Below are 27,357 nucleotides of genomic sequence, written 5' to 3'. Positions count from 1 at the left end.
GGGACATTAAACAGTGGTTTCCAATAATGTGCGTGTTCCTTCAACCACTAGATATATCATCACTTATCAAGTCCAATGAATTTTATTTTATTTTTATTATAAAAAAAGTCCAATGAATTTATAAGGTCATGAGAGTAGTAGTATTTCTCGACACAAACTTGTACGCATCATTTTTTAATGTTTTTTAAATTAAATAATGCAAAGGTTATTGATAGTCAGTTTCATAAGCACGACCGGATCTTGTCCGAAATGTGATCGAAGTAAATGTCATTTGTTGTTTTCCATGTAACACTCCACCAAGTGCCAATGCTGACTGCTTATAGTTATATGTAACACAATTTTTTTTTAAAAAATAGTTTTAGAGGAATGTAAACATGGCTATATATATGGGCTGACGGGCAAATACATGAGAAAGCAAAGTACTAACTTTCATCATTTGTTTGAAATTAAAATGACAAATGAATGTGATTCGAATGTCACATCATATGAAATAGTAAAGTCATATCTTTCGGTACTAGAATGCATCAATTCTTAATCAACACAAGGGAAGACCAGCTCTCAGTATTAAACTTCCAACATCAAACCTTTTTCTTTATAAGGGTAATAGCAGTTCAACACCTCTTTGAGGAACAGCCATATAGTGCAACTACCACTGCTTCCAAAAAGTGGAAAGAACCAACAAGCGGCCAATCTTTTCTGCATCAACACCAATGTATTTCCCTCTATCACAAACAGAACAATAAGTGACAACTTATTTTGCGCCCTCCTGCTCTCACTTGGAATTCAGTTCAGCCTGGCTCCCATCAGTAGTACTTCCCTGCTGCAAAGGGTTTCTCAAATATGGCGAGTCTTTATACTGGGCATACATTGGTAAGTCTAGTGCTTTCTCTGCTATTCTTCCATCCTCATGAATCCTCTCTATCAAGCTCTCGAGTGAAGGAAAGTTGGCCTAAGAATTCCAAAGCGATGTCACAAGTCGGGTACATGCATTCGAACTCATGGAACAGTTTTAGCTGCTATTGATATCGTTTGGCCCTCAATTACCTCGGGTCTTATGTAGCCAACAATGGCAAGGCGCAGCTCCTCACCATAGAAGTCCTCACCAAAATCATGAAGCAACCAAGGCTCCTGAGATGAATAATGTTAACAAAAGTAATAGGACTGAACATAGAAACGACTGCATGAAGAACACTCACTACTGTCTTCTCAGTGTTGTCAAAATATGGATTCCAGCCTATGCTCATAACCATCTTATATACACCACGTGTTGAAAGTCCAGCCCAGCCAAAGTATACCCCTGACGTATGCTCGGACACTACATCAGAAAAGTTCTCTGCGGGCAAATTGGCTACAGTATAAAAACAAAACCATTAGTGCTCCAGATGAAAATCTAGTGTAGTAGTATCAAAGAAACAAATATGAACTCATATGAGAGCTGAAAAATATATCTTTCTGGTTTATATAACATAAAGGGAGAGCTATGTATATTCAAGAGGTATGATCAAATAATCTCTGTTTCATATAGGCATTTGTATACCAGCATGAAACCATTGATGGATCATATAGTGTCAGCAAAATTTCCTACAAGTTTCTTGTTGTCTAGAAACTTTCTTAGTGACAGCGCGTTTAGTTCCCAAATTTTTTTGGGAAAAATTACTGTAGCAATTTTCAACCGAAGATTAGGAGGGCTAAACATGATCTAATTGTAAATCTAATTACACGGATAGACGGGAAATCGCGAGACGAATCTATTAAGCCTAATTAATCCATCATTAGAGATTGATTACTGTAGCACGGCATTGTCTAATCATTGCATAATTAGGTCCATTAGATTCGTCTCGCGATTTTGCCCGGGGTTGTGGAATGGGTTTTGTTAGTTATCCACATTTAACACTTCTAATTAGTAGTTAAACGTTCGAAGTTACTGTAGCACACGAAATTTTTGGAAACTAAACGGTCCCTGAGGCAACATGATGAGATTCTAAATAGGCCTTGTAATAATTAACCTTATCTCTATGTTTGTAGCCCACTATACCTGTTGGTATTCCTAGTACTTTAGAACCACGGCCAAATCCTTTGATTACAGGTCCACTGATAAACCATGGTTCTATTGGTAAGGTGCCTTCAATCCCTGTGCAGAAAATTTATTGATGGAAATATTAAAAAACTGCATTGTTCTCTTCTGAATGAACAAAAAGATAGACGGGTTAGTTTGTGCTTACAATCTTTAAATGGTGGCAAACCCCAGTTTTCAGGCTTTACATCGAGGAGGGAATTGATCACCTCATCAGCAGTGCTGAACTCAGCAGTCTTTTTAGGCACTGATGGTACAGCTATGACATGCATTCCCGCAGCTTTTCCAGCTGTAACACCTGGCCTAGCACAACCATTATTTACAATGTTAATGGGATTTTTTTCACTAGAGTACATCATGCTACATCAAATTTTGAACCAGTAAAAGGAATGGTTATCCAAAAGAAATTACAGATGGTGTATCTGATGTCAACCTAGAAGAACTTTACATGTACTGGAAAGAGAAAATAAATGTTTCTTCAGTAGAAATTCTGGGTTTCATGTGTGACTGTGTATTACTAAACAAAGTCATCAGGATTGTACCATTGTACTTCAATGCGATGCTAAAATTATCCATCAAATATGGAGCATAACATTGTTATCTAAAGTGCAGCAACAAAACATTTTTTGTACTAGTTAAAATATTGTGTATTTAAAGTGCAGCAACAATACACAGTACAAGCACATCAATAATGTGGTTTTTTTTACTAGCCTTCCTGTGTTTTCAGGAGGGGACATGATTTTTTTTATGAAGACTATACCATATGCATGAAATTAAAGAAGGAAAAACCTTACAAGGAATCCTCGATTACTAGGCAATTTGAAGGAGTGGTGTTCATTCTTTTTGCAGCTTCCAAAAATCTTGAATATCATCACATCAGCAGATCGGAAACGAGAAAAATATGATGAATTCAGCAAATCTGGAATATCAGAGATGATATCACCAAGTAACATGATGTCTTTGTCTTACATATCTGGGGATGGCTTCCCCTTCTCCACTTCATCTCCACCAACAATTGCAGTGAAAGACTCTTTCCAACCTATAAAAGGTAAGAACAAACTCACTAATAAATAACACCAGCACATAAACAGAAAAGCAACTGCCCAATCAGATTTTGCAGAGTTACCCTGATGGCAGGAAATTTTGGCTTCTACATTAGATCTTGGCGAGTTTGAAGCCAATGCAGTAGGCACCCCATTACTCCTTAAATGTTTTATCAGCCGATTAGCTCCTGGAAGAGGCTTTATGTTGCACCACCTACAATATGAGGTGTGTTAAATCAAGATATGCAGTAACTCAAAGAAAAGAAAAAAGAGGTCAGAACTGACTGGCAACGAGAATCTAGAAATAATGAAAGAAACAATGGATGTTATCAAGCAAATGCAGTCCCGTACAGCAAAAGACATCTAGAATCCTGCACCCCTGCTCCACCCACCCAAAAACACACCATAAAGTAGAATTTGAGTATGAAAGCTCCAATGGCATTACTGCTCACTGAACATTGGAGTAATCATCGAGAGGAACTCTTCTGTAGAGTAAGGGAGTCCATAGTCTTCCAAAACAACAGCTGCAGCTTCATAAGGTGTTTTCCCAACTAGCTTGTGAGCTTTTTTGCTATCCCACGTTTTCCCATTTTTGACAAGAAATGGTTTTACCACATTACTTACAACAGAATCTGCAAGTAGTACAACCAAGAGGATCAGAGTTGGCTCTAACAAGTGAATTTAGTACAATCTATAAACCTCAAAAAACATCAACAATAAGTGTTTCCAAGTTTTCAGTCACCTGTGTTTAAGAGGGTGCCATCCAAATCTAGAATTACATGGGAAATAAGCCGAGAAAAGGGCTTGGGTGCAGCCATTCCAAGCACAGACGAGTTCAATGCAGTAAGATACAGGTTATTTCGAAGGACAGCCTGACAAATAACCGAACGATTCAGGCACAAACCAAACTGATGGTAGAACTAGAAGAAAATAACTCATATGTTGGTCCATATCAGTAATAGTTCTACTTCAAGCTAAAAGCCTAAAAGTTGAATCTGGTAATGTGTATAAAAATTGATTATATAATTTGCAGGCAATTTACATGCAGACACATGAATTCAGTGTTCAGCCACAAAGATTTTTTACATAGCTTATACTTCATGCAATCATGCTGATACTGATCCTATATAAGAAATGATGGGTTGACAAGTAGTTTGAACATGAACCAGATGGTGTGAGTGTGAGTGACAACAATTCTCCCTGTCCAACCAAGTAGGGGTGGACCCAGCATAGGACATGGGTGTACATAACAGATGTAACCCGATAATTTTTTCAAACGAAATCGAGGTTAGTAGGTGGTATATTGTAACTGGATCAGACACGAATACAAATAGTTTTGTTAGGGTTTGGGATGCTCCGTCTCGCACAGCAGAAGGAAAGAGAAGGTGCAGGCGTACCTGGTGGATGCTTATCGGGGGCAAAGGGCTGGGCGAAGACGTGACGAATGGCGCCGCCGCCCGGCCAGTCGTCGCCGCCAGGGAAGGAAGACCAAGGGAGGACAGAGCCAGAGAGAAGAGAAAGGGGGGAAGCAGAGATGAGGATGAGGGCCTGGAGCCGATCTCGAGCGAGGGAGGAAGGGGGCGACGCTCGGCGGTGGCAGGCGGCGGCGGCGGGCAGGGAGGGGGGAGGCGCGCTCCTTCTGAGTCGCGAGGGGAGCTGCGGACCGAGAGGGTTGGGTTCGGCGGGGCTCGGGAGGAAAAAAACGTGGTATTTGTGGGTAATTAATCCGGAACTTCATCATATTTGAGGATTTTGGAGCTGCAAACGAACACTCTTGAGCGTTATGAAGTTTTTTTTTTTTGATACTGCGCGTTATGAAGTTGGACTGCTCCACTCTTGAGCTCTAGGTTGGAGTTTGAAGTTAGAGCTGCGCCAAACAAACACTCATTCTGAAATTCGATGTCATCTTGAGAGTAAATATTATGGTAGGCTATAAACAGACTGAATGTTGAGGTAGAGGAGAGAGAAGAAGTGTGTTGTAAATTTATAGCCAGTTTTGATACAAGAATCAAAAAAAATTTGTAAGATAGACAAGTGGGTCATGTATTAATGGTGGTAAGCTAAACCACTATACAAGTGGACTAAGTGATGAGCTGCAAAGATTCTTACAGCCAGACGCGAGCTAAATTATTAACCTTGCTCTGAGCCAAGGTCCACCTAAGCATCTCAGATCCCGATGAGCTTGGAGCCCACCTCGAATTTGGTTCGCGTAAGTTCATCGAGACCGGAGTGAAAGAATTCACGGCAATTTGGTTAACGTGACCGCCTATCTTGGCTTGCACACGGTTTCATGTTAATATATATAGGGAACCACCCTAGAGATTATAAGAGTTTGATTACAACTTGTAGAACAAGATACTCGGTTTAAAACAGCTCTATCTATACAAGAACTATCGTAACAACATTGGTTTAACCGAGTCCTTATCACATACACATCAGTATGGATTCTTCTAACAGCCTCCCTCAATCTTAACCGGGTTTGTCTCTAAGGTTGAGATTGTCTTTGAACTTCTCAAACTCCCAAGCTGTCAAGGCTTTCGTGAATCCATCCGCCAACTGTTCCTTTGTAGACACCAGCTAAATTCTCAGTTGTTTGCTAGCAACTCTTTCCCTTTTTTTTGCGAAAGGAGCGAGTTGTATTAAACCGTAGGGGAATAGTACAACCCAACCCTTTTACAGAAAAGACCCTTAAGAAACTGGAAATTACAACCCACACCAAGTTTCAGGGTCTTCACGTCTTCTTCCTCGATTCCGGACGTCCGCCGGAGCCAAGGCTATAGCCGCCGTCTGCACCAACGACGAAGTCCACAAGGTGGAGACTGCAGAGGAGGACTTACTGCTAGGCGACGAAGCCGAGTAAATGGCCTCCCAAGCACATCGGCCATCCCCGCCATCAGTGAAGACCGGCAAGACTGTCCAGCAACGACCAGCAACAGCCCACTGTCTGCCACCGCCGGCAAAGCACCCGACGGCCGGAATCCAACTCCCACAGATGGGGAAGACTGGAAGCTCCCATCCCATCGCAGGGGATGAAGCAAAGGGACCTCACAACACCAGCTCCGACGCCTACACAGATGCCGAAACTAATATGGAGGACAAACAAGCTCACCTGCTGAATGCCGGAGAAAAGGCCACCATGGCCACATCCACCGGAGAAGAAGAAGGTGAGCACAAAAGTGCGGAGCGAGGACACCTCACTCGCAAGCTGTTGCATCCTCAACACCTCTCCACCAGCTTGACCGTCGGAGAAGACGAACTCACCGGATAAGAGGCAGAGGAACAAAAGCAACCGACACCATGGAGACGCCGTTGAAAATCTAGCTCTAGACCTAACCCTAGGAACTAAGCTATACAAGGGAACCCGGGCGTCGATTCACCAAATCCCCACCCCCTTCGGCGCCATAGCAGCCGTCAGAGGTGGAGATCTGGCGAGATCGACGCCGGACCCAACGAAGTCGCCTTTCGCCTCGCTCTGTTCTGTAGCAGGAGGGGAAAGCAAAGTTGGCCACGATTAGCTGATAAGTATGTAGCGCCAAGATTGTCACACCATAAACATGGAGGCTCTTGTAATTTTATACCTAACTCACCAAGTAGAGCTTCAATCCATATAGTCTCAGCAGTGGCATTTGCTAACGACTTGTATTCTGCTTTTGTGCTTGAATGAGATACCGTTGGTTGTTTTCTTGCACTCCAGGAGATCAGATTTGTTCCATAGTAGATGGCAAACCCTCCTGTTGACCTTCTATCATCTACACTGCCTGCCCAATCAGCATCTAAAAATGCATTCAAAACATTCATCGTTGCTTTGCTTATCGTGAGACCAATGCCAATAGTTCCCTTGATATACCTCAGGATCCTCTTCACAACTGACCAATGCATGACCAATGCACTGTTGTGGGACTATGCAGGAATTGGCATATCTTATTCACAGCAAAAGCTAGATCAGGCCGTGTGAGAGTCAAGTATTGTAAGGCACCTACAATGCTTCTATACCGAGTACCATCTTCTGGTGATAACAGTACTCCATCCTTGCATGACAACCTTTCGGAAGCTGGTAATGGAGTGGGTGTTTCTTTGCAATTCTTCATCCCAACTCTTGTCAAAATATTAGATGCATACTTCTCTTGTGACAGTAGAAGGCCTCCCTGAGTCCGACTGACTTCAATGCCAAGGAAGTAGTTCAAATTACCCAAATCTTTTAGTGCAAATACAGCTCTCAAATTGATGAACTTCTATGCCGAGATAACCTCCATTGATGAACTTGTCGCTATAATATCATCCACATAAATTAGCATAAATATAGTAGTGCTTGATTTGTTGAAGATGAACAAAGATGCATCTGATTTAGAAGCCGTGAACCCAAGATCAAATAATTTTGAGATCAGCCTTGAGTACCAGGCTCTTGGAGCTTGTTTTAATCCATAGATAGCTTTGTCCAATCTACAAACATGATTTGGAAATCTAGCATCCTCAAAACCCGGTGGTTGTCTCATATACACCTCTTCCTCAAGAACACCTTGAAGAAACGCGTTCTGTACATCTAGTTGCCTCAAACACCATCCTTTTGATATTGCAATAGATAGTACAAGTCGAACAGTAGCGATCTTAACAACCGGGCTAAAAGTATCTTCATAATCAATCCCATATCATTGCTTAAAATATTTTGCTACTAATCTTGCTTTGAATCTATTAATGCTCCCATCTGCTTTCCTTTTTACTTTGTAAACCCATTTGCAATCAATTAAATTGTTACCTTGGGTTGCTGGAACTAAATGCCAGGTTTTGTTTTTGTGCAAAGCTTTCAATTCCTCCTCCATTGCTTGTTTCCATCTTGAATCATTCAACGCTTCTTGTAGATGATCAGGTTCACCTGTAGAGCAAAAGTTTCCCCATCGGTACCATCAGTGAACAATTTTTCCTTAACAATGCCACTTTGTGACTTGGTCTTTGGCCGGGAAGGTTCTGATGGATGCACCGGAGGCACAAATGGAGAAGGAGGTGCTGGCGCTGATGCAGTTGCTGCATATACATTCTCCCCTAGGTCGGAGATAGCCTGTCCCTGCGCCAATCCAGTCGGAGAATCAACATGGGATCCGACACCCGGGCTGACAGGAGGAACTTCCTGGATGTCAGCGCCGTTGTCTTCATATGATGCATGATGATTGCCTTCAAACTGAGGCGTTGATGTTCCATTTTCACCCGGAGTTTGCCCTGCATCATCCTGCACATCATGCTCAACACTAGGGGTACTGTTATGATCATTAGTAATATTTGGATCTATGCGATTTACTACCCCAGAACTAGTATGAAAAAGATGCTCAGGAAGTAATAAAATTCTTTTTGTAATCTTGCTCCGGCATTCTCATGAAGGGCCTCAAATGGGAATACTGACTCATCAAATACCACATCGCAGGATATGTAAACTCGTCCAATAGAGATGTCCAAACATTTTACCCCTTTGTGCATTGAGCTATATCCGAGGAACACACATCTTTTGGAACGAAAGGAGAGTTTCTTGGGGTTGAAGGGTCTTAAATTCGGCCAGCATGCACAACCAAATACACGGAGAGAGGAGTAATCTGGCTCCTCCTTGAGAAGGAGCTCCATTCGTGTATGATAATCAATAACTTTGCTCGGCAAGAGATTGATCAGATATGTTGCCGTCAAGAATGCTTCATCCCAGAATTTCAAGGGCATTGAAGCATTTGCAAGTAGAGCTAAGCCAACATCAACTATGTGTCGATGCTTTCTTTCTGCCGACCCATTTTGTTGATGTGCATGAGGACAAGATACCCTATGAGCAATCCCAATTCGCTGAAAGAATGAATTCAATCCTTCATATTCTCCACCCCAGTCTGTTTGCATGGACAAGATCTTCTTATCAAATTTTCTTTCAACTAAACTCTGGAAATTCTTGAAGACTTGAAAGACATCTGACTTTTTCTTTAACAAGTAAATCCACGTGTATCTACTGTAATCATCTATAAAGCTTACGTAGTAGGTATATCGACCAACTGAAACAGGAGCTGGTCCCCAAACATCTGAATGAATAAGCTCAAGAGGAGCAGTAGACACATTACAAGACTTGGCATATGGAAGCTGACGGCTCTTGGCCCTTTGACACGAATCACAGGATTGATTCATTACTAGTATCATCAAGAAAAGACAAATTATTGTTCTTGAAAACATGCTTGACAATAGGGAAAGCGAGGTGACCCAAACGACTATGTCATCTATGAGTAGATGGTTTGCTAACTCCAAACACTAATTATTTCTTCCTCCTGCTCCTCCTGCTGCGTCCAGCCCTAATGGGTAAAGTCCTCCTTCACATCTTCCTCAATGAAGGACTCTCATCGTTGCTCGGTCCTTGATAAGGAAAAAGTTTGGATGAAACTCAAAATATACGTTATTGTCAAGGGCTAGGCGATGAACGGATGCAAGACTTTTGTGAGCGCTTGGAACATGCAAAATATTTCTCAAGAGCAAATTTCTAACTGGGGTATGTAAAGACGCATGACCAATATTACTAATTCTCATACCTGAACCGTTTGCAGTGTGTACTTGATCATGTCCTCCATACTTGTCCCTCACGGACATCTTCTCCAAATCTGCAGTAACATGGTCTGACGCACCACTGTCCACATACCAATTGGTGTCAACACCATATGCAGTAGGCGGTCCTCCTGATTTTTTCCACTACTTTGCTGCTGGTAATCATCATCGTATCTGTACCAGCACTCCAAAGCAGTATGGTTTGGCTTGTCACAAATCTGACAACGAGGCTTTGGTGGTGCCTTGTCCGGTCTTGGAGTTGTCGTAATTCCCTCCAGAGCCGTGACCACCACAGCCGCGTCCACGGTTGCTACCGCGTCCACGGTTGTTGTAGCTTCCTCGGCCTCTAGAAGCTGAATTGGCCGAAGATTGGTATTGTCCTCCATTATGCTGATCTTGGAGCATCTCCAATCGCAGCTCATATGACATAACTTGAGTAAACAAATCATTAACAGAGATGGGATCTGAACGCCCAAGAACAGAAGAGACTATGGGATTATAATCATGATCAAGACCATTCATGATAAAAGATACCATCTCATCGTCGTCCATGGGCTTCCCTGCGGCAGCGATTTCATCTCCAAGGGTCTTCATCTTGTTAAAGTAAGCTGCAACACTCATGCTTCCCTTCTTGAGGTTTGCAAGTTGCTTGCGCAGATTGGTAACTCGTGCACGTGATTGTGCTGAGTACATGCCTTCTAGCGCCCTCCAAACTTCTGATGCCGACTTCAGCGTAGCCACCTGAGCTAGCACCGTAGTAGAGAGGGAATTGACTATGTATCCAAGTACTTGTTGATCTTTTGCCAACCAAATTGAGTACGCCGAATTGGGGACAACTTGCTTCTTATCATCCTCAATAGTCTTTGCCGGCGCTGCATCTGTTCCGTCAAGGATGTCTTCGAGCTGTGCACCCCTGATCGGTGGCAACACCTGCGCCTTCCACAATAGGAAGTTGTCGCGGGTGAGTTTCTCGGAGACGGGTGGTCCGAGATGAGCTATAGCGTTGAAAGAGCTTGACGCCATGGCTCTTAGATGTATCTGGAGAGGAAGGTAGCTCTGATAACCATGAAAGAATTCACGGCAATTTGGTTAATGTGGCTGCCTACCTTGGCTTGCACACGGTTTCATGTTAATATATATAGGGAACGACCCTAGAGATTACAAGAGTTTGATTACAACTTGTAGTACAAGATACTCGGTTTAAAACGGCTCTATCTATACAAGAACTATTGTAACAACATTGGTTTAACCGAGTCCTTGTCACATACACATCAGTATGGATTCTTCTAACACGGAGCTCTATTTACTTAAGTTCATCTATTGTAGAAATTTTAGAAAATAAAAATAAGAACATTGGAAGTTAAAGCAGAGCAACTCGACAGCAAACATAAGTTATATACATGCATCGTTGATGCAATGGAGAGACGGCAAGTAAAGTATAACCACCATTTTTTGGTACATTACACCCGTTTTCTTACAGTTCATTGAAAATCTTATTGTATGATTGATCCTAAGGTATGATGTCATAGATGCCCAAAAGGCTACATACTTCAACTATGGCTTTTTGACAGGATAAGAAAATAATGATAAGAAATCCAATGAACCCCTGAATTTCACTATAAGAAGAAATGAATCTCATCTTCGGCACGCTAGTGATGCCCCAACCCCTTGTGCACAGAGGAGAGGAGAAGAGAGCAAACTTTTTTTTTTGGAATTTAAAGGTAGGAGCACTACCAGAACATATAAGAAGAAGGAGAATGCTGGTGCTTACAGAGAAGAGAGCAACCTAAACCCTATACCACAACTCCACAAGTGGCCTCGTAGTCAGAGCTAATTAACCTGCAAGCGGTGCTGTGCGCTGGAGTAAGAGGAGGGGGCTGATCTCCTACCTGCTACGGCGGCTGTTTGCCGACTGAGTTCACACATACACGTCATGGTGGATTTAGGGTTTAGCTAAGCACCTAGAGCATCTCCAGGAGTGTCAAATATTTCTACTTCCAATAAATCTAGATTGGAACTTGCTAAAAAATTTTGGATGCAGAAAACACACGTTATTCCAACAATGACCTATTTTCCTCTAAAAACTTGGGACCCCTTCCCTAAAACCAGATCCATGTCTTCCTCCGAGGCTACCCTTCATCATCATGGTACCTCCAGATTGGCACCTCCAGGTGCCAGCACTCAAGTTAGCTTGTTGCAAGGCAAAACGGCATTTCCACTGCTGAAGTAACATCGCCATGACGCTACCAGAAGACAGCTCACATGCAGGGCAAGGATGGACTGAGATCCTAGCTGCAGAGGTGATTTCAGTCACTGACGTGTGGGCTCGGCTAGCTCCACATGGCAGTGACCGAGAAACCGGTTCCGGCAAGGATATGCAGAAGATAGGCTCCATCTTTAACTCAGCAAAACATTGCTATTTTCTTTGATCTGAAACATATCCATATGCAGACCAACAGCCCTGAATTTGTAAGATATGAAGCATCAAAGTTCAGCCACGCTCAATTCAGATTGACCTCCAAGACGAAATGACTGTCTTTGCAAATAACTGAAGCTATATTGAATACGAGTACTGACATTCAGCAATCCTATATCCAGTACAAACCAAGTGTTAAAGCAAATAATTAAATACTAGTAGTATTGCATCAACGTCAAATAGCTCTTGTTTCATTCCCCCGTTACACATGGACCTCGAACAAGAACCCTGCAATATTCTAGATGCATTAGCAAAGCGAGCCAGCTCTTTCTACGAGAGCAAATATGACAGCAACATAGCTTATTCAATTACAGGTTATGCTAAACAAATCAGACACTACTTACTTCGTTCCAAATTATAATTCGTTTGAAGTTTTTTATTTCAAGTTTGACTACTCGTACTATTAAAAAAATTATGTAAAATATCACTTCTTTTGTCGTGACTTGCTTTATTAATAAAAATTCTTCAAAAATAATATAAATTTGTCTATGTTTGCATAAATTTTTTGAATAAAACGAGTGGTCAAAGATAGGGTCTAAAAAGTCAAACGAATTATAATTTGGGAGTACTTACCAAGAAATCAGTATAGCTTATCTCCGTATGAAAATCAGAGTACAACAAAGAGAGTTAAGTCCATCTCCATATGAAAATCAGAGTACAAGGACAAAGAGAGTTCAGTCTATCTCCAAATGAAAATTGGAGCACCAAAAGGATACATGTACTATCCTGCAACTCTGTGATAGAGCTGAATCGCCTTCATATAATTAGCTGCCTTGATCCAGAAGCTAACACAAAACGAATCACAACACATCGATACAACAACTGTCGCTATTTTCCATCTCACCCAAATCGGACGAACACCTGACTGTGCTTCTATAACCCGAATCCTCTCCAAAGGCTCGATCTTTTTGCTAGAAAATCCAGTTGCACAAAGAGAAGAACAAGATTACTTCCGATTCGTACCTTGCGGTGGGCGAGCTTGCTGCAGGAGAATTCGGCAGTCACAGCAGCAACTCATTGGCGGAGGCAGTGGCCTTGGAGCTCGACTGCTCGACCCTCTAGAAAAATGGCTCGAGCATCGCTGGAGAAGTCAAAGCGGGCAACGAAAAATAGTAGGGATTGACGGTTGGGAGTGTGGAGATGAGGCGGATATTTGGCTCAGAATAGCTCCAGTTTTGGATGCACGAAAAAATTGGGCATGCGCCGGATTGGACAACTGTTTTAGTCCTATATTTCTTAATTTCCATCCCAAAATAACTTTTATTGGAAAAGTTTCTGGAAAATTTTATCAGGCACTCTTGGAGATGATCTAAACCATCAAGGGATAACAAGAGAGCACTGATTTTTGCTTATCACGCAACAGGATTAGCGTAGATCTTGAAGGGCTTTATTTCTTTTTACTACGCACCTACAGTGTTAGAGAAAAACAATGCTCCGTTAAGAAAGAGAAAACGATCCATTAAATCTCAGGACGGAAGACAGACTTGACCGTGCGCGCAAGCCGAAACATGGACGGAGAACCATAAAAAGAGAAAGAAACATGGACGGATCGACAGTGCTCGCAAGCCCAAAAAAACCGCGTGACAGACGACAGAACGATCGATACACATGCAACAAGCACCTGCTACATTCATGGCCAAACTCCAGTCGTTTATTGGATTTTTTTTCGCTATCAGTCTATGGTACATGAACCAAAGCATGTCTACCAAGATTAATCCACGGCCACACAACAATAGAAAGCAACGAAACAGTATACCAAATCCTCCCTTCGACAACAAACAGTATCAAATCAAAGAAACGAAATCAATGGTGATGGTTCTCTCCCCTTCCTAGCTACTGCTAGCTGCTAATTGATCAAGAGTTCAAGACGCCATTTTGTCACAGCCGCCTGCATGCACTGCCAATGGGACGGAGCAGCAAACCTGAATCACGATGACCGCCCGGTGAAGGACTTGGTCAGCCTGAAGGCCCGGACCCCGCGCTGCACGACGGGGGGCGGCGGGTTGCGCGACGGCGCGATCGTCGGGGACCGGTTCAGCGCCACGACCACCTCCGGCAGGAGCGCCTGCGAGCGGTGCAGCATGTCGACCATGGACGGCGTCTGGTAGGTGTGGACGAGGCCCGCGAGCTCCGTCGAGTCGCCGCGCGCCGTGGCGCGCTGGAACGAGTGGGAGCTCAGGCCGGACAGCATGTAGGCGCGGCCGGACTCCTGGTAGCGCTGGTTGGTGAGCACGCGCTCCTGCATCTCCCGCAGCTCGGCCGCCAGCGCCTGCGTCTGCCGGTCCGAGGACAGCAACGACTCCAGCGCCAGGCGGCGGGCCTCGAGGATCGCCGCGGCGCGCGCGTAGTCGTGCTCCTCCGCGGCGGCCTGCGCCGCGGCCATGTCCTCCGTGGCGCGGACGCGGTGCCACTCGCGCTCCACCTGCAGGCACCTCGCCGCGGTCACGGGGCCCGCCGGGCGAGCGACGATCACCAGCCCGCCCCCGACCCGGACGGTGTCCGCGGTCACCGCGTCGCGGTACTCGCAGCTCGCCCGGATCAGCTCGGTGTGATCCCCGCGCGCGGCCGGGACGCGCACGGTGACCAGGAAGTCCTTCTCCTCGTCGGCGTAGAGGCGGCCGATGTCGACGAACCCGCGGCGCCCGCCGCCGTCCACTCCGCTGGCGTAGCCGCCGGACTTGATGGACATCACCAGCACGCCCTCGTCGGCGCACTCGAGGCTCAGCCGCGCCTCCTGCGCCACCACGCTGAGGAGACCGCCGATGCACTGCGCGAACGCGTCCTGGATCGAGCCCACCGCGTCGACGAACGAGAACGTGCCGCCGGACAGCTCGGCGACGGCATGCATCGCCCTGGAGTCGTGGTCCAGGCCGAAGCCGAAGGCGTGGACCGGCACGTGGTGGCCGCTCCCGGGGCGGATCGAGCGTGGGACGAGCCGCCCGTAGTCCGGCGCCGCGCCGGCGCCGTTGCGCGGCGGGTTGGGGAGGGTCTGCGAGTCCACGCCGTCCGAGAGGATGATGATGCTGCTCACGGGGTTCATCGCCTGCCTGTCCTCCATGACCCTGGCAGCCTTCCACAGGCCCGCAGCGATGTTGGTGCCGCCATTGGCGACGAGGGAATCGACGGCCTGCAGAGACTGCTCCTGTCCGAACGCGGTCATCTTCCGGAGCGGGAACAGCCTCCAAGCCGACGAGGAAAAGGTGACGACGGAGAGCCGGTCGCTAGGGCGAAGGTTCCGGATCACGAACGCCATGGCCTGCTTCAGGAGCCCAAGCTTGGAGCCCGCCATGCTCCCGCTCACGTCGAGCACGGTCACCAGGTCCAGCGGCGCGCGGGTGCCCATTGGCGACGCCGGCGCAGGCGGAGCCTTGAGATGGATCAAGATGGCAAAGTTCTCCCGTGCCACGGACTCCTGAACTGCTGGGAATTCAGTGTAAGCCATGATCTCAAGTGAAGCAGGAGTAGTCTCATTCTCATCCCCACCCAGTGCTGTTTCGGACTGAAGATTTATCTGCTCATCGTCGTCGAAAACTGCATAGTCCGGAGTGCGAAAGAGTGGACGCGGATCCAGCGGATTCACTGATAGCATGCTCATCTGGGGCCAAGCGGATGGGTTTATTCTGGCTGCCCCTTGAGCGGCATCTGCAACCACAGGTCCCTGGAAAGGCAGCTCCTTCCATAAAGCACGGCAGATTGGGCAGATTTTGTTGCCGTGCTGCACATTTGAAGAGATGCAGTGGAAATGGAACTTGTGGGAGCATTCAGCAGTGAACAAAGCTTGGCCGTGACCGGACCTCATGGTGCCAAGGCAAATGGCACATACCTTCTGGAATCAAGAAAACAGACTAAGTTAGAAATTTGAGTACTCCTAGCTTGTACAGAGTACATTACAGAGACCAAGACTGGTGGTCGTTGGTGGGGCAGCATTCGAACACTTGAAAAACAAATAAATTTCACAGTGAAGCACAAGGTATCCTGAGAATAAGAACCACAATACGGAGTACTTGCTTAAGCATAACACACATAGATATCGTCCTAACAACTCAGTAACGGAGTTATGCAAGCACGAATATAGACGCAGCACGCCTCCATCAAACAATGGCAAAAGATAGGTGAGTTGTACTAACTGCAATGACGTCAGAATGAGCAGCAAGCACATAATGAAGTTTAATGACAAACGAAACATCAATTCTTACTAGCAGGTATCAACTCATTAGCACGCATCAACTCCAAGTTGGCAGATACTAAGAACCAAGACATATTGATAAAGCTTTGGAATTAGGGATGGTGACTTTACAACTAGCCGCAATAAGTTAACACTGTCAAATGTTATTTTGCTGACGAACAACATCAGCTAAAGAGGAGAATATCATTTGCAAGTCATGCAAATCAATCAAGTCAACTAAACCATGCACCAAAGATTCTTCTGTTTTTCCCCATACTCAAGCATTCTTCACCTTTTTTCTGTAAAAAAATAAACGGCATAGGTGGATTTGATTTGAATGAAATCCCTTTCCTTTATGCCTCTCTCTCCACCCCCAAATATTACTGCCTCTAAGGACTAAGTTAATTTTCAAAACTCCACCAGAGAATAGCAAAACATGATATAACTAATAACATAACACCCGGGTAAATTATTGACAGCACGTTCAGAGTGCTTTGCTCAGCACAAGGATGTCAACGGCAAAGCATCTAAAAGTCATACGGGCTTATCTCCTACATGGCAATACCCAACTGGTCAAAGAAAAACTTGGGCTGGACATAATAAAACAGTAGGCTTCTTCACAGCAAGATAGGCAAAAGTTGGTGACCGGTAGTCTTTTCAGGAAATTGTGTACATATGAATGCAAGAGAACAAGCAGCAAAATTTTCATTTCCAGGTCATAGCTGCTTGCTAGAAATAGAACTATTGCTTAAATGGCCAGTTGCTTACTTGGCTTGTCTACTAATCCACAAGACAGCAAGTATAATGCGTAAAATATCCACAGATTAAAAACTTGGAATCAAACATGAACATGGTAGTCCCTTCGGGGAGGAGGGGGACATGAACAAGATATACGAATGTAAGATCAATTCAATGACCAAGGAACAGAATAGGTCTAACATACGAATTCTAAAGATGAGGAGGTTTGAACTGGTGGAATGCAAGCATCCAGTTTCCCCAAGCAATAAGAAATGCAAAGTCACCATTTTCACTCAATGATGAAGCGACAAAACAAACAATTCCTAACTACCGTCTATCTGTCCGAGTTTTTTTTTACCGATTTCAAACCATTAGCATGACCTGAAAGGTGATCTATTTCAGATGAAAAAAAGAAGTTTGGTCCTGCAGTTAAAATAAGAGCAGAGAAGAACGAGCATGCAAACTGTAAAAAGGAAAGAAGAAAAAACAAGCATGCAGCCAAAATTTCAAGATATATGGGAAGTGTAAACGTCAGAAGGCTGAAATGAAAACTGGAAAGAAAACCCCCCGGATATTTCTATCGTTCAAGCTTGGAAACATAATCAAGTTTCAGGGAATTTCTCTCGAGTTTCCACACAACTGCGATCCCCGTGCCTAGCAACCCATATCGACGACAAGAACAAGGTGAGGCCCTCCGCGAAATCATGAATCCCATGCACCATGGTCCATGGGCAACTGACAGAAACGCAAGGCGGCAACAAGGGAAGAAAGAAAGAGATCTCACCGCGGGACTCCGGCTCCCGGACCTCGACGGCCGCCGCGGGGACGCCGGCGCGGGGGACACAGCGCCCAGCGACTTCTCCCTCTCGCCCTGCGGCGGCGGCGGCTGCTGCTGCTGTTGATCCTCTTCCTCCTCCACCGCCGCCAAAGGCTCCTCAACGGCGTCCAGCCCGCGCGGCACATCCTCGACGTCCGCGTGCCTCGCCGGGAAGCGCATGCAGAGCCTGGTGGCGAGAGCGCGCCTGGCGCGCTCCCACGCCGTCACCATTCCCCGGAGAACTCGTCGCCCGGCCCGAAGGCGCCCCCTTTTCCGGCGGCGCGGAGGGTTTGGGGGATCGATCCGTCCCGCCCGTCGCCGAGCGGAATCCTTCCGGGTGGAACGGGTTTGGGTTTTGCGGCGAAGTGGTGTGCGGAGAGCGAAAGCAGGGGAGGATATATGGGAGGAGGGAAACGAGGGGGGCGAGGAATCTGTGGGGGTGTGTTTTGACTTGTTCTTCCCACTTTGCCCCTCTGGAAGGAAGGCTTTTTTTTTTGGTGTTGAATTTTCTTTTTCTTGACACTTGGGAGCTTGGGAGTTGACACATTTGTGCTCTTTTTTGTGGGGTAATAAAAAGGTGAAGAAGGCACTTGTTGGCATCTTTGATTGATTGGAATTTGGACTTCTGAATTTCAATAGAAATTTATGTGGAATTTCAAGTATTTTTTTACTTTTTTGTGATGCTATTGTTGTTATATGTTTCAACTTAAAATGATAGAGCTCTATAGATGGTAAGATTATCTACCCATATATATATATATATATACATATATATATATATATTCTTGTAAGGTGAATGTGTCAATATGTTCATGTCCATATGTATATTCTTATAAAATGTATATGTTTGGAAGGCAAACTAGAGGTAATTCGTGCATAGGGGTAGAATCGAAAGATAAAAATCAACACCCAAGGAATTGTAGGATTTTTTCTTGTAGAAGAAATCAACTAATTTATAGCCGTTGGATCTTTCTCATCCCAACTCCCCCTTACCCTAACCCTAAGTTATCACCCTCGCTCACCAACCCCGCTGCCGCTATTTTGTGGAATCAAAATACTTATCTTGTTCCGTTATTACATCCTCATAAATACAATCTTGTATCATATACCTTATATTTGGCACTTCTAACTCATGAATGTCACCAGCTGTATCACCAAAATTACGCATTGATACCTTTAGTAACGTGCCACTGACATAGTGCGTGGCTCTTGTTTTATTCGAGTCAGTCACGCATTCCATGTTATGAATCCAACCGAGGACTTGTTTCGTAGTGCTTTAGCTCCTTCTAAAATGGCTTTAGCTTTGGCTTCAGCTGTAAAGCGGTTTTTTTGGTAAAGCCAAAATTGTTTCAAGAAATGTTTAGCAAAACCGTTTCTCAATAATAATTTGGTAATTTTAACAACACTTTTACTGCTTCGAGAGGGAGGAGAAGCCACTGAAGTTACTTTGTTTTCTCATTCTCCATAGTGCAATCCATTTGGGGGGTTTAAGAGTTTCTTGGGCAAAGTTGTTTTATTTTTAGACATTTGATAGGGTTTCACCGGAAGCCGGTGAAAAGCCCTGCCAAATAGAACCTTAAGCACGGTTGTTGTGTAACACTAGAATGTCATATATACCTCATGCGTGGCCACCAAAGTCCATACACATCTTCAACTTAGTCATGGTTAACCATTGTGCCATCACAAACACACATATAACATGCATGGTTACCCAAGAACGCGAAAACCTTATAAATAGTCTTTTGCATCACATGCCACCAAGTGTGCCACCAACTAGTGTCAAATTATACGTACCCACATCATTCCTCTCTTTGTTGTAAGTTACAACATGCGGGTCCGATATCCAGATGGCATCTCTCTCCACCCGGTTGTTGTGTTTCCAGTTGTTGATGAAGAATTTTTGTTCTAAAATCCTAGAGTTTCCAGTTGTTGTGTTTTATCAAAAAAGGGTGTTGCACTTAGATGCTATAAGTATCTACTACCCACCCGTAGCTGATTTGAGATCCATTGATCTTAACTCCGTAGAGCACAATATTTTTTTTAAACGAACACGTTAGGTACAAAAATCAGGTAATATTATTCGATTGTGTTTTCTCTCTCTCCAAATATGCATCCAAGTCCTGTTTTTAATTTGTTGCAGACTTTTTTTTTCTCAAAATGTTCAGAGCTGAGTAATAAAATAAATTATATAGCAAAAAAACATGTAACCAGCTGGAAAAAAAATATCAAAGTATCGAAACAACAGCAGCGGACAACCTAGCGATGCCGCACGCAGGTTGCCTCACAACTAAATGCACTCACAATAATCTAGCGACAAGACGACGAGAGCTTGTAGTGGCAATGTCTGTGAGCAGTAGATCATTCTGCAAACCCTAAATGCACCCTTTTCGCCGGCGGCGCTGGCGACGACGTTCGTTGCTGCTGAACGCGCGCGCTCCGCGAGATCTTCACCATGCTCCGCATCGCCGGAGTCACGTACGGCCGCGGTGCCCCTCGGAATCTTCGGCCTCCGCGGCCCCGAAACCCAGTGTGTGCCGGCCGCACTGCCACCGACAAGGCGCGTTGCTGCCTGTGCGAGCTCATGCCGGCCAGCATGGCGGCGCGCCCCGTCTGCTCGTACTCCCTCCGGCTCGCCGCGCGGGCGCCGAGGTCCCCCAGCTCGTCCAGCGCGGCGCACGTCGGGTCCCCCGCCACCCCCGGCGCCGACCGCCGCACGGCCTCCCGCCCTCCCTCGAGTATGCGCGCCGCCTCCGCGTGCTCGCCGCGCTCAGCGGCCGCCCGTGCGGCGGCCATGTCCTCCGTCGCGGCCACGCGGACGCGCTCCCGCTCCACTTCCATGGACAGCTCGGCGTCGCCGTCGCCGACTTCTGGTGGCCTCAGCACCGCGGCGTCGTCGACGGCAACGTCTTCCGAGCACCTTCTCACGGCGTGCCGGTACGAGCACCTCACCTTGATCAGTTGGGTGACCTCCTCGAGTCCTCCGCAGCCGCCTCAGCTGCCGGCACGCGCACGAACACCAGGAACCGCCTCTCCTCGTCCGCGTAGAGCTCGCCGACGTCCACCCAGGCAGCTCGGCGGTCGGCGTCGACGAGGTTCTCGTAGCGGCCCGACTTGACACCCAGCACGCGCACGCCCGGGTGCACGCACTCCACGGCGATGCGCGCGCTCTGCACGGCGACCGAGAGGAGCCCGCCGATGCACTGCGCGAACGCGTCCTGGATGGCCGCCCGGTTCTCGACGAAGGAGAACGTGCCGCCCGACCCCTCCGCAACGGCGTGCATCGCCGCCGCGTCGTGGTCGGTGCCGAAGCTGAAGGTGTGGATGGGCGCTGTCCCGTTCCCGGAGCCCCTGAACGAAGGAGGCACAAGATCGGCGTGCCGACGCCGTATGTGCCCGTCTCGCCCGTCGGAGAGGAGGATGAGGCCGGTGACAGTGTTCCTGTACCGGCGGTCGTCGAGCACCCTGGCGGCCATGCGGAGGCCCTCGCCGATGTTCGTGCCGCCTCTCGCGACGAGGGCCTCCACGGCGCGCTTCGCCGAGGCCTTCCCGTCGGCCGTCATGCCCGCGAGCCGGACCACGCGGCTCGCTTCGTTGGAGAAGGAGACGACGCTCTGAGGCGGTCGGCCGGACGACCGAGGTTGTCGATGACGAAGCCGACGGCCTGTTTCACCAGGCACAGATTCTGGCCGCGCATGCTGCCGCTGAGGTCGATCACCGTCACGAGGTCGAGCGGCGCTCGCTGCGCTCCCGCGGCCGCCGCCCCCGGCGCCACGGCGTGCACGAGCACCGCGAAGCTGCCCCTGGACGCGCCCCTGGCCACGGCCGGGCGCTCGCAGTGCGTCCTGAGCGCCACCACCGCGTGGTCCGCCGCCCGGCCCGCATCCTGCGCCGCCTCGACGCTCTGCTCCACCACCACCGGTTCGTCGTCATCGTACGGGCCATGAGAAGAAGACGGCGGCCTCGCGGGAGGAGGAGGACGGTGGATGACAGGGCTATGAGAAGAAGACGGCCTCGCTGGAGGAAGAGGAGGACGGCGGACGACCGGCCCGCCGACGGCCGGGAGGTCGCGCTCGCGCCACGCAGCCTTGCAGAGCGGGCAGTAACGGTGGCCGTACGCGACGCTGGCAGAGATGCAGAGGTGGTGGAAGACGTGGGAGCACTCGGCCGTGAAGATGGCCTGACCGCGGCCGACGTCGCCGAGGCAGATGGCGCACGGGTCGGCGGCCGCCTCGCCCTCCATCGTTGCGCGCCTGGAACCTAAACCTAGGGATTCGCATTCGCATCCCGGGTGCAAACATTTATACGGAGGAGACCGGTGTCGACGGGGCCGACTGGCCGTAGCGGTAGCGGACGCGGCGGCTTCTGTTGCCCGCAACGTGGGCCTTGAGCGGTCGACCAGCTGATCGCCAAATCGGCCCACATAAACGACCCTACTAGGCCCTTTAGGGTCGGGTTATAACCCAGCCGACTGGCCGGCTGCATGCGCTGACATACGCCCGTTTCGGCGCTGGCTGCAAACCACCCACGAGCAGAGGTCGCAGCGTTGCTCTCAGTCGGCGGTAAGCAGGACGTTTGCTTTTCCCTCTCTTCTTCCTTCTCTCATTCACATAGAATTTAGCCTACTTATATCTTACTATAATACTTTCTCTTAGCTGAGCCACAGACCTATAATGTGCTAAACTTAAACACTTTTTCTAAGAAAATTACTTAAGTGTTAGTTAGTAATTCTGTTTTTACAATATGTAATATTATTATGCTGTTGACAAATTAAGTGAAGTTTAGATGCACCAGGTTTTTCAAAGCCGTATCAATTTATCCACATTCCACAGGGTTCCATCAGTTGGAATGGCCCATTTAATTTCTGTTTGTTCTATGAAGGGGGACTTTTCTCTTTTGCCACTTTGCGAGCTAAGAGCATTTCTAAAAGTTCTATATTTCTCTTCCTCATCTTTATTTTTTTAGAAAAAAGATAAAAAACACTCTCAAATAGTTTCTCATCCTAGTTTCCAATCTCCTAACAATTGGTAAATTGGGCTCCCTTGTGTGTCAAAATACGCACCTCTTGCAGCTCCTGGTCGCCCCTCCCCCACGACGTTTCTCATGGAATTTTCCTTATGGGGCCACAAACTTCTCATTTTTAGGAGTAAAAATAGAAAACTATTGGAGATGAACTTTTTTTTCCCCCTCCCATACCTATTTTGGGAGTTGACAGACAACAAGATTTGGGGAGTATTTTTTTAGGAACTCTTAGAGACGCTCTAAGGTTATATTAGAGGTGTGATACTCTCTCAGTTTCAAATTATAGTTCGTTTAACTTTTTTGACCTCAAGTTTGAGTACTCGTCTTATTTTTTTTGTAAAATATCACTTCTTTTATTGTGTCTTACTTTATCAATATAACTTATTCAAGAATGACTTAAGTTTGGTAATATTTGTGCAAATTTTTTGAATAATAAAAGTGGTCAAAGTTGGAGTAAAAAAAGTTAAATAAATTATAATTTAAAATGGATGTAGTATAAAACACGGAACTGTAAACGCTCGGTAGTGCATTTTACAATCTCTGAACCAGAAACTTCTTATTTGACCAACCAATACTGTAGACAAAAAAAATGCTTCGCGCCAAATAATTTTGCAAGTACTGTAGACAAAAAAAATCTGACATATATAACTGAAACTGAAGCAACTAATAATCACATCGATTTGTCTCTCTCTCTAACAAACTCATCAATACCACCTAATTAAATTTCATCCAGATTTGAAAATTATGCTTAACACAAACCAACCTAATTAAATCTCACCACTAGCTCATTGTGTTCCCAAAACTAAACTTAGAGTGGCCCAGTTTAGTTTCCAAAAAAATTTCTACAGTACTTGTCACATCAAATTTTTGGACACATATATGGAGCATTAAATACAGTTAAAAAATAACTAATTACACAGTTTGACTGATTAGGACGAGATGAATTTTTAAACCTAATTAATCCATAATTGACATTAATTACCAAATAACAACACAATGTGCTACAGTACCCAAACCCAAACTTATTCACCAACTAAACACATGCTTGGTTAGGAATTCCATTTTTACAGTATGTAATGCTATTTTGTTGTTGACAAATTAAGTGAAGGGGGCTTTCCTCTTTTGAGACTTTGCGAGTACAACTGCAGTTAAGGATACTCTATCCGTTTCAAATTGTAGGTCGTTTGATTTTTTGGACCTCAAGTTTGACCATTAGTCTTATTCAAAAATTTGTGCAAAATATCACTTTTTTTGTTGTGGGTTGCTTTATCAATACAAGATCTTCAAAAATGACTTAAATTTGGAAATATTTGCACAAATTTTTTGAATAAGACGACTGGTCAAACTTAGAGCCAAAAAAGTCAAACGAACTACAATTTGAAACGGAGGTAGTATAAAACATGAAACTGTTAACGTTCAGTAGTGCATTTTACAATCTCTGAACCAAAAACTTCTTACTTGACCATCCAAAAAAGGAATTGCCAATTGCTTTCAAAAAATGCTTCGCACTAAATAATTTCACAAGTAATGTAGACAAAAAAAAGAGACATAACTGAAATTGAAGCAACTAATAATCGTACTGATTTGTCTCTCTCTAATAAACTCTTTAATACCACCTCATTAAATTTCATCCAGAGTTGAAATTTATGCTAAACACAAACCAACCTAATTAAATCTAATCACCAGCTCATTGTGTTCCAAAATCTAAACGTCCCTCTTCTTCTTCATCATCATTACTGGATGATGAACTGCCCTCTCCTTCTCCATCATTGGGCGATGAACTGCGATTATCACTACCTCACTTCCTCTTCTCCGGCGGTGGCGGAGACGTCGGATGCTTCTCACGCAACTTCTGCGACTTCTTCTTCATCATCACTGGATGATGAACTGCCCTCTCCTTCTTCTTCATCACTGGACGATGAACTGCGATTATCACTACCACGCTTCCTCTTCTCCGGCGGAGGCGGTGGCGGCGACGACGTCGGATGCTTCTCACGCGACTTCTGCGACTTCTTCAGCATGCTTTCCATCGCCGCGGTCATGTACGGCTGCGGCGCGCCTTCGCGTTCACGCTTACATGCAGACTTCGTCCGAAGGACATACGAGGCGCGTTGCTGCGCGTGGGAGCTCATACCTTTGAGCACGCGCGCGCGCCCCACCCTCTCGTACTCCTCCTCCTCGTCGCAGCATTCCTCGAGGTCCTCGAGCTCCTCCTCCAGCGCGAAGAGCATCGGGTCCCCGGCCGGCGCCGACTGCAACGACCTCTGCACGCTATAGAGCTGGCGGCGGAGTATCGTTCCGGCCTCCGCGAAGGCGCCGCGCTCGGCCGCTGCCCGTGCCGCGGCGATTTCCTCGTCCGCGGCCAGGCGGACGCGCTCCCGCTCCACCTCCACGGACACTTGGGGGTCGGTCACCTCAGCCGGCCTCTGGACGACGGCGTCGTCGCCGGCGACGTCGGCCGCCCGCCCCGTCGCCACGTCCCGGTACGTGCATCTCATCCTTACCAGCTGGGTGGCGTCTTCTGCGGCTCCGGCCGTGGGCACGTCCACGAGCAGCAGGAAGCGCCTCTCCTCCTCGGCTTAGAGCTCGCCAACGTCCACCGAGGCGGCGCGGCCGTCGGCGTCGACGCGGCTCTCGTAGCGGCCCGACTTGACCTCCCGGACGCGCACGCCCGGGTGCGCATGCGCGCACTCGACGGCGATGTGCGCGTCCTGCACGACGACCGAGAGGAGCCCGCCGATGCACTGCGCGAACGAGTCCTGGATGACCGCCAGGTTCTCGATGAAGGAGAAGGTGCCGCCCGTCACCTCCGCGACGGCGTGCATCACCGCCGCGTCGTGATCCGAGCCGAAGCCGAACGTGTGGATCGGCCCGGGCCGGTTGGCGGCGGCCCGGAACGGAAGCGGCACGAGCTCTGCGAAGTCCCGGTGACTGATGCAGGTGTCCTGGCCGTCGGAGAGGAGGATGACACCGGTCACGGCGTTCCTGTAGTGGCGGTGGGCGAGGATCTCCGATGCCACCTGGAGTCCCGAGCCGATGTCCGTGCTCCCACCGGCGGCGAGGGACTCCACGGCGTGCCTCGCCGAGTCCTTCCCGTCGTCCGACATGCGGGCGAGCCTGATCCTGCGGTCCGCCCTGTGCGAGAAGGACACCACGCTGAGGCGGTCGGCGGGGCCGAGGTTGTCGATGACGAAGCGCATGGCCTGCTTCAGCAGCGCCAGCTTGCTGCCGGTCATGCTGCCGCTGACGTCGAGCACCGTCACGAGGTCAAGCGGCGCGCGGGGCGCCTCCGCCTCCGCGCCCGCGGCGGCGGCCCCCGGCGCCCTGGCGTGCACGAGCACTGCGAAGTTGTCGCGGGATGCGTCCCTGGCGACGGCCGGGAACTCGCAGTGCGTCTTCAGCGCCATCTCGCCGACCTCGGGCGCCTGGTCACCATCCACTTGCGCCTGGACGGCGGCCTGCGCCACCGGATCGTCGTCGGCGTACGCGTGCGGCGGCGGCGCCGGCGCGGGGGCAGGGCCGACGGCCGGCACGTCGCGCCACGTGGCCTTGCAGAGCGGGCAGTCGCGGTTGCCGTGGGCGACGCTGTCGGAGATGCAGCGGTGGTGGAAGGTGTGGGAGCACTCGGCCACGAAGACGGCCTGGCCGCGGCTGATGTCGCCGAGGCAGATGGCGCACGGGTCGGCGGCGGCCATGGAACTTGGAAGGAGATTACCAAGATCGACGCGAGGGACGACTACAGGACTAGGAGGGATCGCGGCGTTGAGAAGATGGACTCCAACTGCGCGCATATATAGAACCGCCTGGACGTGTGTGCATGCGTAGTCGGCACGGAAATGTCAGACGATAAAAGGAAATTTTATTCGTATAGAATTTTTTATTCCAAATAAACAAACCGCCTTTGCCTACAGGATCTGTATATATATTCGTATACCTTTGATTTTCTAGTAATATCTGGAAATTAAAACCGGATCCGGACAAATTTTCCGCTTCCTATTTCCCGGGTATATATAGTATAATACGCAACAGATACGGTTGGTTCAGAACGTACTACATGCCCTATAACAAATTTGTATTATTAATTTCACCATAACGTGAATTTTAGGCACAATTAATTATTTCTTTTGAACAAGTTATTCAATTCCTTTTTGTGCTTCATAATATATACTTCCTCTGTCCACAAAAGAATGAAACTCTCGCTTCTCGAGAAGTGAAACAGTTTCAAATTTGATCAAATTTATAAAAAAATACTAACATTTATATTGATTTGGTATGAAAATATATTACATGACTAATCTAACAAAACTTGTTTATAATATAAATATTTTTGTATAAATTTGATCAAATTTGAAATTGTTTGACTTCTTGAAGCGAGAACTGCATTCTTTTGTGGATAGAGGGAGTATTAAATCCAGAACTTCAAGCTTTCTGCTAGTGGGGGATATATAGAGAGAGTTGAGGTTTCTCAAGCTA

The 27,357-nt window shown here is 47.2% G+C and overlaps 2 protein-coding genes, 1 non-coding gene and 2 pseudogenes across 3 annotated transcripts; all 5 read right to left on the bottom strand.

Annotated features, from left to right (window-relative positions):
* Positions 1 to 506: 506 nt before the first annotated feature.
* On the bottom strand, positions 507 to 4,827 carry LOC120650849 (bifunctional riboflavin kinase/FMN phosphatase-like). Its single transcript, XM_039928135.1, has 11 exons — positions 4,515 to 4,827; positions 3,860 to 3,989; positions 3,563 to 3,749; positions 3,201 to 3,331; positions 3,044 to 3,113; positions 2,869 to 2,934; positions 2,223 to 2,377; positions 2,036 to 2,131; positions 1,197 to 1,348; positions 1,045 to 1,128; positions 507 to 949 (listed from the first exon to the last, which is right to left on the bottom strand). Exons 2-11 carry the CDS (start codon positions 3,933 to 3,935, stop codon positions 773 to 775), a joined length of 1,194 nt encoding a protein of 397 aa, XP_039784069.1. The 5' UTR covers positions 3,936 to 3,989; positions 4,515 to 4,827; the 3' UTR covers positions 507 to 772.
* A 5,263-nt stretch (positions 4,828 to 10,090) lies between these two features.
* Positions 10,091 to 10,224, bottom strand: LOC120653073. Its single transcript, XR_005666762.1, has one exon. It is a non-coding gene; the product is annotated as a small nucleolar RNA Z247 (small nucleolar RNA).
* A 3,554-nt stretch (positions 10,225 to 13,778) lies between these two features.
* LOC120650848 (E3 ubiquitin-protein ligase WAV3-like) lies at positions 13,779 to 18,235 on the bottom strand. Its single transcript, XM_039928134.1, has 2 exons — positions 17,833 to 18,235; positions 13,779 to 15,971 (listed from the first exon to the last, which is right to left on the bottom strand). The coding sequence occupies exons 1-2, from the start codon at positions 18,094 to 18,096 to the stop codon at positions 14,073 to 14,075; spliced, it is 2,163 nt and encodes a 720-aa protein (XP_039784068.1). The 5' UTR covers positions 18,097 to 18,235; the 3' UTR covers positions 13,779 to 14,072.
* A 1,988-nt stretch (positions 18,236 to 20,223) lies between these two features.
* LOC120647847 lies at positions 20,224 to 22,105 on the bottom strand (annotated as a pseudogene).
* Positions 22,106 to 24,555: 2,450 nt separating this feature from the next.
* Positions 24,556 to 26,579, bottom strand: LOC120647846 (annotated as a pseudogene).
* Positions 26,580 to 27,357: the final 778 nt, after the last annotated feature.

The sequence above is a fragment of the Panicum virgatum genome, chromosome 9K (genome assembly GCF_016808335.1).
Source record: "Panicum virgatum strain AP13 chromosome 9K, P.virgatum_v5, whole genome shotgun sequence".
In the NCBI taxonomy this organism is placed as follows: domain Eukaryota; kingdom Viridiplantae; phylum Streptophyta; class Magnoliopsida; order Poales; family Poaceae; genus Panicum; species Panicum virgatum.
This window is presented reverse-complemented; position numbering and strand designations above follow the sequence as displayed.